This window comes from Moschus berezovskii, chromosome 8, assembly GCF_049115385.1.
Source record: "Moschus berezovskii isolate FMDL1 chromosome 8, NW_MosBer_1.0, whole genome shotgun sequence".
In the NCBI taxonomy this organism is placed as follows: domain Eukaryota; kingdom Metazoa; phylum Chordata; class Mammalia; order Artiodactyla; family Moschidae; genus Moschus; species Moschus berezovskii.
In genome coordinates, this window is record NC_142467.1 from 54,692,962 (window position 1) to 54,705,479 (window position 12,518).

General features: G+C 40.6%; 1 protein-coding gene across 3 annotated transcripts in view; it reads left to right on the forward strand.

Moving 5' to 3' along the window:
• The window catches only part of PRELID2 (PRELI domain containing 2), a 98,048-nt gene that overhangs the window by 11,065 nt on the left and 74,465 nt on the right, over positions 1 to 12,518 (forward strand). For all 3 annotated transcript variants that reach the window (XM_055429930.2, XM_088838584.1, XM_088838585.1), the window contains exons 2-3: positions 9,171 to 9,228; positions 11,797 to 11,870. In XM_055429930.2, the coding sequence (XP_055285905.1) occupies positions 9,171 to 9,228; positions 11,797 to 11,870 (132 nt within the window). The remainder of the gene's footprint in view (positions 1 to 9,170; positions 9,229 to 11,796; positions 11,871 to 12,518) is intronic.

A 12,518-nucleotide genomic window follows, 5' to 3' on the forward strand; every position in this document is an offset into this window, starting at 1 on the left:
GCGGCTGCTAGGCTTCCCCATCTTTGAAAGCTCATGTGGGCTCTTTCAAGGGCTTGCCTTGCATGGTGAACTGAATTCCTATATTTTTTTAAAGGTTTCTTTCTAAACGATGTCCTAAATTTTGTCTACCTGGAATTGAAAGTCATAAAGAAGGACTCAGAGAGCATTGATTGTGCCTGGATTTTTCTTGTTTATTCTCAAATGAAACCAGAGAAGTTACAGTTTTTCTCACCATCGAGTTGTTCAGGTTCATTGTCTTTCTTTCTTTCTTTTTTGTTTAATTGTTTGGCCATGCCATGTGGCATATGCGATCTTAATAGTTCCTGGACCAGGGATGGAACCTTTGCCCCCGTGAATCGGAGGTGTGGAGTCTTAACCACTGAACCACCAAGGAAGCCCTTCAGGTTGATTTTCTTGTTATACTATAGGCAAAAAAGAGCCATTGTGAATAGAGTGTAAGCTTCATGGGTGGAGGTTTTATCATCTGTTCTTGATGTATCTCAAATGTCCAAAGAGATCCTGGAACATAGTAGATAGTCAGTAAATCCTTATTGGATGAATGAATGAAATATTCTCTTCTGGGATTTAGCCTTATGCAATTTCAGGCTGAAGTTGGTGTGGGATGCAGTAGCATGTCCTTACTTTGGGTACTGTAACAAAATGGACAGAGTAAAATAATTTCTTTGCTTCAACACAGTGGCTTCAGGTTTTATTTATTCCAGCCAGGAGCCTGATGTTCTGAACAAAATGGTTTGAATGTTTACCCTTAAACTCATAAAGGAGATTTATGAGTGGCTATTTCCATTTAGAGTAGAAAGTTGATTGGGTAATTAATAATGTTTCCATTTCTGATCCTGTCTTTTCTCCCTTGCAAATCTGGCACTTAAATGTGTGGAACATCTCTCTGTGCAGAGTTCCTGAGATATTTGAGGTGGACCTGTATTTCCAAAAGAAGTGGTCTGACAAATGCTGGGCCTGGGTTAACATGTGGCTATTTATCTTTTTGTTCACACTGTGATAGTCCTTCTTGACTTTTAACTTCCTCTCCTCGATTCTATTAGAAAATCAACCACAACAGGAAGGAGAAGTTACGGAAAGGAAGAGCGTGGGCTCTGACATCAGCCGGGGGTCCGGGAGCTTCTAGCTGTGAGTCGGGCAGGTCTGTTCACTTTTCTACGCCTCAGTTTCCTCATCTGCAAAATGATAATATCTTCTGGAGTCACTGGGAGGAAGTAAGTTGGATAATGAACACAGTACACACAATATTCATAGTTTAATGTAGGCGCATGTTAGGTGCCACACAGTATCTCTGCAGAGATATTTACTAACTTGGAGTAGTAAAGGGGAGAAAGTGAAAGTGTTCAGTCACTCAGTCGTGTCCGACTCTTTGTGACCCCATGGACTGGTGCCCAGCAGGCGCCTCTGTCCATGAAATTCACCAGGCAAGAATACTGGAGTGGGTTGCCATTTCCTTCTCCAGGAGATCTTCCCAACCCAAGGACTGAGCCTGGGTCTCCCACGTTGCAGGCAGACTCTTTACCGAGTGAGCCACCGGGGAAGTCAGTAATGAGCAGGAATAAAGGTGCGCATTTGAATTATGATTAACTTTTTAATTGACATTTAAATAGTACCAAAGCATACTTAGTCAGTCACCTAATAGAGATTATGGCTTAATCAGTGCCTGAAAGATAGGAGATTTTTTAACTGTCAAACAACTAATAGTTTAAACATTCTTTATATGTTTTCTAATAGAAATTCACAATAGATCTGTGTATCATTTGGCCTCGGGGAGATGAAAAGCCAAGTAAAACATAGCCCTGGCCTCAAGGAGCTCACTGTTATGGGAGATAAGTTATTTTGTATTTTTTTGTGATAAGTGCCTTCTTAAGGGTATATCACAGACATACCCTGTAGGGCAAGATTGATGTTTTAATTATAAATCTACAAGAGCTTTTAGAGTGCAGAGTACTCTTTGCTCCAGTGCGGTCCTTTCCTTCATGCCTGTGGGCAGGAAAGTATCTGGGAGTACTCATACAAATTATGAATTGGTTAAAGCATGAGCTTGTAAGGTTTTACTAATCTAGGAATATAAGAAACATCTTCTATTAATTTTTGAATACTCTTTTAAATATATCTGGATTGCAAATGGATACTAATAGTATACTTAATATCACACCACAATAAATTACAAGATAAAGACTGAAGTCTTGAAACTAAGTTTTCAAAAATATTGATTCTTTTTTTAGTAGCAAACCAGTAAGGTGCCCAGTGTTACACTTTACATAAAATTATTTCCTTGAATTCCTATAACAGCTCTTTGAGGTATGGACTTCTTGTTTTGTTTCATTTTCTAATTTCACAGATGAAGAAAAGAAGGCAGACTGAGATAAAGTAATTTTTCTGAGATTCCCATAGGTGAACTTCAACTGAGGTCTCTTGGATTCTAAAATCCTTTCTGTTTTCCAGACTGTCTTTATTTTAATTTTGTTTATTTCTTGAGCTTTCATCAACTTACAAAATGTTGCAGAACCAGAAAATTCCAGTATCCTTAACTTTCCCAAACTACTGTATAGTGTATAAAACGAGGGAGTTACCATTGATGCCATGTTAACTCTTATAACAGACATTATTCAAATTTTGGCACTTGTTTACTAATATGATATTCTTTTTCAGTACAGGATTCAATCCTATGCTGTGGGATCCAGGATCCCACATTGCATTTACTTGTCTCCTCCTCAGTTCCTTAGTGCTTTCCTGAATCATGGTTGCTTTCGAACAGTACCTATCAGTTATTTTGTAGACATTGTATCTCTAAATGCGCTGGGTTTGTGTCCGCCTTTAGTGGGGGTAGGAGGAAATGGGGATGACAGAGATTGAGATGGCTGGATGGCATCACCGACTCGATGGACATGAGTTTGAGTGAACTCCGAGAGTTAGTGATGGACAGGGAGGCCTGGCGTGCTGTGGTTCATGGGGTCGCAAAGAGTCGGACACGACTAAGCGACTGAACTGAACTGAACTGAAACATTAATGTTTAGGGAAGAGGATTTTCCTTTGTACAATTGTATAAAGAATTCTTTTTAAAGAATTTCATTATGTTGTTGCCCATCATTGGGACATTTTGGCATGAATGAGGGTGGCTGGCCATTGTTTAGAATCAGAACTTGTCCTACCAGAAGGGTCTTTGAGGATCATCTGGTGGTCTGTCGCCTGGGGTTCACAGGTGACAGCATCACGGTCTGCAGGTCCTGGCTTCTTGTCCTTTGTTCTTTCTACTTCATCCTCCTACTGAAAAGGCCAGTGAACAACCATTTGAAATGTCTGTTGACTTCACTATGTTTAGTCTTTGATATTGACATTTTGATTAATCACTTGAGCTTGGCATTTTATAATGTTTTATTTTACAATCAACTGTGCTTTTCTTCTAAGATAGACTGTTGCATGTAGCTCGTAAAGGGAGTTTGGCACAGCCCACGGTGATTTCTTTGTGTAACTAAACACCAAATCTCTTTCAGCAGCTCTGTCCCTCTGCATGCAAGCATTTGGCAGCAGCCTGGGTAGCAAAGATTCCCTTAATGCTTATAAAACTAATATGTTTAGGTCTCTGTGGCCTTCTTTGCAGCACTAATACAGATATATCAGTTGACTGCTTCCTTGTGCTTGTGCTCTCTTGGATAATGCTGTTTGCAAGTTGGTAAACAATGGCTCCTTTGGAGGTCATTGACTTTTTTTGGTGTGAGTTTTGTAAAAGGCAGGCACTGACTTCTGACTTTTTTGGGAAGTTGGCATTTTATTTAGATATTTATTAAGAAAATTTTTTTGGCTGCGCTCTTTGTTGCAGCACGTAGGCTTCCTCTAGCTGTGGCCTGCTGGCTTACTTGCCTGGTGCCATGTGGGATCTTAGTCCCCCGGCGAGGGATCAAACTCATGTTCCCTTCATTGGAAGGCGGATTCTTAATTTGGACCACTAGGGAAGTCCCCAAAGTTGATATTGTAATAGTTCCACTCTCTTAAGAGTAAGCTTTATGAAAGCTTATTGTATTTCTCTCTCATGTAAATAAGAAAGGTAAATATACCCAGTCTTCATGAATCTACTCCCAGAAGTATCTGACTGTTGTTCCTGGCATTAGATACTCTTTCTTGGCCTCACTTTTCATAGCTAAGTGTTTGTTTTAACGTTTATTGTGTCTTTTACCTCTTATTTTGCAGTTTCTGGCTTCTTGTCTTTTAATATATAAAAACAAGTGAAAGCAAGGTATGTGACAATGTAGAAGTCTACATTTTACCCTTGTTAGACTTACACACATATAATATAAGCAGTGATATTTGCAATACATTTATATCTTAAGAAAAGGTAGGGGACTAGTTTATATATTCTGTGAAGAAAGTAAAAATTGTAAGTAAATTCAAAATGAGCTCAAATATACCTTGAGAAATCTCTTGTATCACCCAGAAAGTTTGGCAAGTGTGCAAATTTCTGTGTGGTAGTTCTTAGCCCCTGCAGTCTGTGGTCCACTGGATGCACCAGGTCCCAGGACGGCGAGGGTTCTTGGCTGATATCTGGGTCATCAGACCACATTGCTTCCATGAGAGTCATTAGTATGAAGTAGACACCGGAAGATCCCAGGGTTGCCCTGCACATGTTCAGGCTTTATGCCATTATGGTTTTTTGTTTGTTTCTGTTTTATTTTAAAGATTCTTTTTTTTTTTTTAAATGTGAGCCACTATTTTTCAAGTCTTTATTGAATTTGTTACAATACTGCTTCTGTTTTTCTGGCTGTGAGTCATGTGGGATCTTAGTTCCCTGACCAGGGATCGAACCAACACCCCTTGCCTTGGAGAGCGAAGTCTTCGCCGTTGGACTTTCAGAGAAGTCCCATATGCCATTATGTTTTCAACATGAGACTCCTTATCTTCATGCATTTTAATGGATTTACTTGTTTTGAGGAGGATGAAATGAGATATAATACATATGGTGACCTCTTCTATAGCACTCTGCACAGATAGTAGATGCTCAGTAAGTCTTTGATGTGCTCGACAATGATCTGGCCTGATCCTTTCCACTGTCACACTGTGTTTGTAAAGGTGTCCATAGAAACATGGTCACCTGCTTCCTGACTTCCCAAATTGGCATTCCTGGTGGTGACCTTCTCTGAGCAGGCTTCCCTCTCTGGGTCCCTTGTTATCTGACTTCAGATAAATTTTTGTGAATTAAATCATGAACGTTCAAGTTACCACAAGATGGTGTCAGATCATTTCAAGTGATGCCAGGTAGGGGGAGCCTCAGCACAATAAATCTTTAAAGAAACTTAAAATAGATGCCTTTCATGTCACAGTATTTAGCTTTTGTAAATAGACCTCTGATTTCTTTTCCCATTCTTCTATGGAAGGAAACTTGAGGCTCCGTATCTATTCAACTGCAAAAGTAGTTGCACAGGAAAATGACCTGAGTCTTGCAAATGAGTTTACTGAAGTGAATAGTCTAGGATTTCTTGTGTTTGACTGAGACAACTTCCATATTACTTTGTAATTTATAAGAATTGTCTAGTTAGTGACCCTTAAATATTTTACCTGAAGGAGGGCATGGCTACCTACTCCAGTATTTTCACCTGGAGAATCCCTGTGGACAGAGGAGCCTGGCGGGCTACAGTCCATAGGGTTGTATTGAGTTGGACATGACTGAAGCGACTAAGCATAAATATTTTACAATGGCCCCTCTTCACAATTTCCCATCCCGTTATCCCTTATCCCTTATTTTCTCATTATTATATTTTACTTTTTTCCTAACATGTACATTTTCTAAGAATCTACAGTTTTGTTTGTTTAATCCTTTATCCTTAGTGCATGGAACAGTGCCTGTGTAGTCAAGAAAGTTGTTAAATGAAGAATATTTTTGCTATTATTTAAATCTATATCCTTTACCTTAATAAGCGAATATTAAAGTTATAGAAAAGCATAAATACAGCATTTGAGTTTGTGGTTGTTCAATCGCTCAGTCATGTCTGACTCTTTGTGACCCCATGGACTGCAGCACAGCAGGCTTCCCTGTCCTCCACTATCTCCTGGAATTTGCTCAGACTCACGTCTCTTGAGTCAGTGATGCTGTCTAACCATCTCATTGTCTGCTGCCCCTTCTGCTTTTGCCTTCAGTCTTTCCCAGCATCAGGGTCTCAAAGAATACGCTCTCTGAGTTTGTAATCTTTAGGAATTTCACTGCTAATTTTGTGCAATTATCAGAACTTGGGAAATTTTTATAATTACCCTTCTCTGGTGATTACATTTACAGCTTCTTTTGTAATTTAGTTCAGCCATCTTCCTGCTATTTACAGTGTATTTCTAATATTCATCAGTCAGGGTATATTGATGAATATAAGACAATGTGGAAACTAGAATTAGAGTAGAGGCAGTATTCTCATACTCTGATTTTACCTTAGTATAAAAGTTCACACTTAAAAATTAAGGGCATCTGTGTGAGTCTCAGATATCTTGCTAACTTCAAGGGTGTTGTGTGAGGCCCCCTTGTTGAGAAACACAGTAGTTAAACCTGATCCCCTGTGATGAACATTATCTGCAAAAAAACACTGAAAGTTAAACTTCGAGAAAACAGGCATTGCGATTTTGAGCATTTTTTTCCCTGTGGCAAACATGAATGAATGTATGAATAAATAACTATTTAAAAAGCCATGTTGGGGAGTTCCTTGGTTGTCCAGTAGTTACAAGTTGATGCTTTCACTACCAGGGTTGGGTTCGTTCCTTGGTCAGAGAACTAAGATACTGAAAGTCTTGTGGTGTGGCCAAAAAAAAAAACAAAAACGTTGTTGATTAGTTCTCAAGATTGCAGTTGTCCGGATGGAAGTGTGACTGGCAGAACTTACGGCCTGAGGTCTGGTTTGGTGTTGAGGATGCTGAGAATGGAGCCCACTGCCTTCTTCATAAATTGGTGCCCTTGGTCCCTGAAGGGGGTAAGGTTTAGTTTCCACATCGATCCTGGAGGTCAGTGAGGTTTATCTTCTAGATGGTTCATGCATTCAGCAGATATTCATTGAGTGCCTACTACATGCCAGGCACTGCTAGGTGGCGGAGATAGAGAAGCCCTGCTCTTTCAGAGTCTGTATTCTAATCCCTCGTCTTTTGGGGCCACAGATACCTTTAAGAGTGTGTGAAAGCGATGGACCCTTTTCCCTGAAAAATCAGTCAGTCAACCTCTTATACACACACACATACACACATGGATGCTCGCCGGCACACAGCTGCTGCGGGGTTGGGAGAACCCTGCCCACTGCATTTCCTTTACCATTTCCTGGGTTCAGAAGGCTTACAGCTCAAGCTTACCAAGTGGAGGGCCCTGTCTCCTGCCCACGCCCCCACCTGTCCGCTGCTCTGGTCTCCTGCTCAGCACCTTATGCTGCTTTGGATAAGACTTCCCTGTGATTTTCCTTTCAGATTAGATCTCACGATGAAGCAGTATGCCTCTGGGAACAGAACCTGAGGGGCGCTCAGCAGGCCTGGTGAGCAGCCTGCTTGTCCTACAGCTTTGAGGACTTCTACTTTCCGAGTCTCTTTTTTTGCATATGAGACATGGAAAGGGTGGGATTTGAGTGACTGAGATGTTTGAAAATAGGTTAGGTGGGCAGGCCTTGAAGGCAAAGGGAAGTATCTGTGGCTAAATTACAGTCTTGATGCTCATTAACTAAGTGATTTTAAGCAAATTACCTAGTTTATCCAAGCCTTATTTCTCACAGGTGGAAGGGAAAAAAAAAAAACCCAGCATGTAACTCAAGGAATAGTTTTGAAAAGTAAACTGAAATAATGTATTAAGCTGCCTAGGACAAAAATGGTAGCTATTATCAGCTCTTTTAACATCCAAATTGTGTTTCAGGGGAATTTAATCCATAAATAAAGTATTTATTTTGCATTTTTTTCTTTATCGAAATATAGTTGATTTACAGTGCTGTGCCAGTCTCTGCTGTACAGCACAGTGACTCAGCCATGCACATATACACACTTATTTATTGAGGAGCTGGCATAGACTTCAGTGATTATACTCCTGTGATGCTGACCCAGCCCACTAGGCAATAGTAAAGGACAATAGTGAAGGAATGCACTGTGTTTTAGGCCGGGTTTAATTTTGTGACTCTACTATTAACCAGCTGGGTGATCTTAAGTTTTCTGATTTTCTTTAGTTTCCATTTAGTTTCCGAAAGACAATGATATCCCATGACCCAGTCACAACAGAGAGGCTGCTTTTAAAAAAGATCATGCAAATAAAGCGTTTAGCACAGTGCCTCGTGCAAAGAATACTCCTGAGTTGTGTAAGGCTGGTTCAATATTAATAGTATTATTATTGTTGCTGTTTAGTGCTCAGTCATGTCCGATTCTTTGCAACCCCATGGTCTGTCCACGGAATTCTCTAGGCAGGAGTACTGGAGTAGGTTGCCATTCCCTTCTCCAGGGGATCTTCCTGACCCAGGGATTGAACCCTGGTCTCACTTATTGCAGGCTGACTCTTTACTGTCTGCGCTACTAGGGAAGCCCAGTATTATTATTAAGCTTAACCTAACCTTCCCTTCCGGAGAAGGCAATGGCAAGTCACTCCAGTACTATTGCCTAGAAAATCCCATAGATGGAGGAGCCTGGTTGGCTGTAGTCTGTGGGGTCGCTAAGGGTCGGACACAACTGAGCGACTTCACTTTCACTTTTCACTTTCACACATTGGAGAAGGAAATGGCAACCCACTCCAGTGTTCTTGCCTGGAGAATCCCAGGGATGGGGGAGCCTAGTGGGCTTCCGTCTATGGGGTCGCACAGAGTCGGACACAACTGAAGTGACTTAGCAGCAGCAGCAGCAACCTTCCCTTCTCCACCCAGAGCTAGGCTGCGGCCCCATGGACTGTAGCCCACTAGGCTCTTCTGTCCATAGGATTCTTCAGACAAGAATACTGGAATGGGTAGCCATTCACTTCTCCAGGTGATCTTCCCAACCCAGGGATCGAACTTGCATCTCCTGGGTCTCCTGCATTGGCAAGCAGGTTCTTTACCACTAGTGCCACCTGGGAAGCCCCTAGAGATTGCTTGGAAAAGATTTACTGTCCCTGCAAAAAAGTGGTTGCTATAAAGTAATTCATTTTGGCAAAAATGAATGGTAATTTTTCTTCGTGTGTTTTTATTTAGTATCCAAACCCCATGGATAAAAATGTCATCTCCGTAAAAATTGTGGAGGAAAGAAAAGGTAAGTGTTACTGAGTTTTGTAAAGATGTGTGTCTCTGTGTGTATGTGTGTGTGGCCTGTGATATTTTAAACAGATCTATTAACAGGTATAGCTCTGTATTCAAGGTGGCTGATCGGAAAGAGCACCGAACCGTTCCATCAGTAGAAGGCTTGCCTTTCATTCTTGTCGTCTTCTCCAGTAAGAATTGATGACAGCTGTGAGAGTTAATATTTTCAATACTTAATGTGTACCAGGCACTTTTATTTTTATTAACTTAATCCTCAGAACGATATAATTCCTTTTTAATGAATGAAGAAACCAAGGTATAGAGAGGTTAAGTAACTTAACTGAGGTTACATGGCTATGTCCTTTAATATATTCACATATCATTTTATGACAAAATAGGTGTGACTAATAGCATGTATATGAGATGTGACTGTAAAGTGATTGGATTATGGAGTCAGAACTGTACTTAGCAATATGGTTCAGCGTTGACTAGAGCAGGGCTTGACAAATTATCCTTGTGTTGCCTGTTGTAAATAAAGTTTTATTGGCACCCAGCTATGCCCATTTTTTTTATGTGTTATCTGTGCCTCTTTCCTTATCACAGCAGTAGATTTGTAACAGAGACTGTATGGCTCACAAAACCTAACATATTTATTTAGCGTCTGGCACTTTACAGAAGATGTTTATTGGCCGTTGGACTGGAGTGTAGGGGTCTTTCCTGTTCTGTCATTCACATCTCCGGTAGAAGTGTTTTCACTCTCAGTGTTTGAACTCGAGAGTTGGGCAATGAAGGAAGCTATAATGGTGCTCATTGTCAAAGTATAAACCTTTGGAGACAGCCAGGTCCGGTCTACCAGGCTCTTGAACCTCTTCTAGGAAAACATGAGATGCTGCTCTTCATTACGTGACTCTGAGGCCTTCTCTCTGCTTGGTGAAGAGAGAACTGTCTTTGCAAGGGTCTTTTCTGCATTTCTATGGCTCTATAAATATGATGAAAAACGATTTTCTCAGGTACCTGCACTCATGGGAGAAAGGTTTTATATGGTATTAGAGAAGTTTCCCTTGTGGCTTAGCTGGTAAAGAATCTGCATGCAATGTAGGAGACCTGGGTTCGATCCCTGGGTTGGGAAGATCCCCTGGAGAAGGGAAAGGCTACCCACTCCAGTATTCTGGCCTAGAGAATTCCATGGACAGTCCATGGGGTCACAAAGAGTCGGACACGACTGTGTGACTTTCACTTTCACAGAGTAGTTTGATTTCAGGTCCTGATTTTGTTCCTATCTACATGACCTAACTTCTTGGAGGCTCTGTTTCTTCATCTGTCAAATGGGAAAGTAATAACAGCCTGCCTTTAGGTTGTTGAGAAGAATCAAGCAATAGCACAGCATGCTTGTTCCAAAGTGGTTAATTATAATTTCTGCCACTGACAGGGGCATCTTTGCCTCCAGGAGTGGCTCATCCATTTTCTCTATGTGAGCTGCCGACATTGGATGAGATGGCCAAAGGGTGCCAGTGGGCAGAGGAGATGAACCAGTTTCTCATCCTCCCAACTTCAGAGCATTCAGGGTGTTTGCACCAAGGTTCAAGACTGTTATAGTGTTATAGTCCAAGCTTTGAGAAACCGTGAAGGAACTTGGCTGAGTCATGTAATTCACAGAGCAAAAGACAACACTTCAGAGTTTATATTTTTCTCTGATTTGCTTTCCTTTTTTCAACTCAAATTTATCACTTTTTTTTAATGCCCTTAGTGCTATTCTGTAAACTTTTTTCCAGAACAGAATAGTTGCAGCCACAGAGAGTCTGCTTGCCTATGACAGAAGAGTATGCCCGATGTAATTAATAATAGGTTTAAATTCGTAGCCAGAAATTGGTGCTTAAAAACTCATTTGGTGCAGCAGGTGACAGAATTAGATTCTCCATTGTTTTGTTAAAACATTCTTAGCTGGAGCTGAGCAGAAGGCACATTGGCCACGGCCACTGGACTGTTGACATTGATAGTCCAGAGCAGTGAACAATTTGTGAGTCTTTTTAAAAGTCTCATTGGAGACTTCAGAAATAGACTTTCTTATTTTATTATTTTAAAAGCTTTCTTTTGGCTGTACCCTGCGGCATGTTGGACCTTAGTTCCCAGACCAGGGATTGAACCCATGCCGCCTGCATTGGCAGGAGGAGTCATAACACTGGACTGCTGGGGAAGTCCCTATTTGCAATTCTTTTGTCCTTGACTTTAGAATGTGCTTCACTGGTGGCTCAGATGGTAAACAATCCGCCTGCAATGCAGGAGGCCTGGGTTCCATCCCTGGGTTGGGAAGATTGCCTTAGAGGAGAGCATGGCAACCCACTCCAGTGTTCTTGCCTGGAGAATCCCTTGGACAGAGGAGCCTGGTGGGCTCACAGATATTTGGAGGGATTTGGTCCAGGAAAGTGGTCAGGGAAGCTGGGTTTTGAGTTAAACATTTTTCTTTAGGAATGCTCCATATAGAAAATTGAGATTGACATTAAAACTTTTATTGACATTAAAATAAGAGTACATTTCCTTCAGTTTTTTTTTTTTTTTGAGTGTAAACATTTTCTGTTTCTAGATGTGTCAACAGGGATCATCTATAGAAAGAGGATTGCAGTCTGTCAGAATGTGGTTCCAGAAATTTTAAGGAAGGTAAACTCATTTCAAAATTTAATCAGATTTTGTGTAACACTGGGTGATTTTCAAATAGTCATAAAAAGAAATAGTGTTTTCTGATGTAAAGAAGTGTTAGAAATTTCCCTGTTCTCCTGTCTCCTAGCCTTTCAAAGGAAGACATCTGTCTCCTCTCCAACCTCAGTTTTGATAGGTGCTACCAGAGATAGTTTTTTTTTTTTTTTCCTGTATGTTTTGTCTCTCTTTTGTGGAGGGCACTTAGTGTATGTAGAGATGGACTACAATTATTTTAAAAGATACTTTGGATATTTTGCATGAAGTGACCATCTTTTCTGATCTGTCCATGGTTAGATATGACTCTTAAATAAGAATGATCAGAAGTGGGCAGGTGATAAATATTTCATCTGATCTTCAGTAAGGAAGAGAAAAGCTTCAGTTTCCATTTCACTGTCAGAGAATGGTTTTGGTAGTATAATATTCTCAGCACCCTCTGTGAGTCTTTTTGTGTGTGTTTCTGTAAAGTAATGGTGTTGATGATGAAATCTTCATGATAGCAAATTGTTTTTTCTCTTTGAAATCCTTAAGCACTCTGATGATTGCTGGAAAAAGGTGAGTGGAAAATTTTAATCACATTGCATTAACCATAGAGGGATTAGAATCATCAGG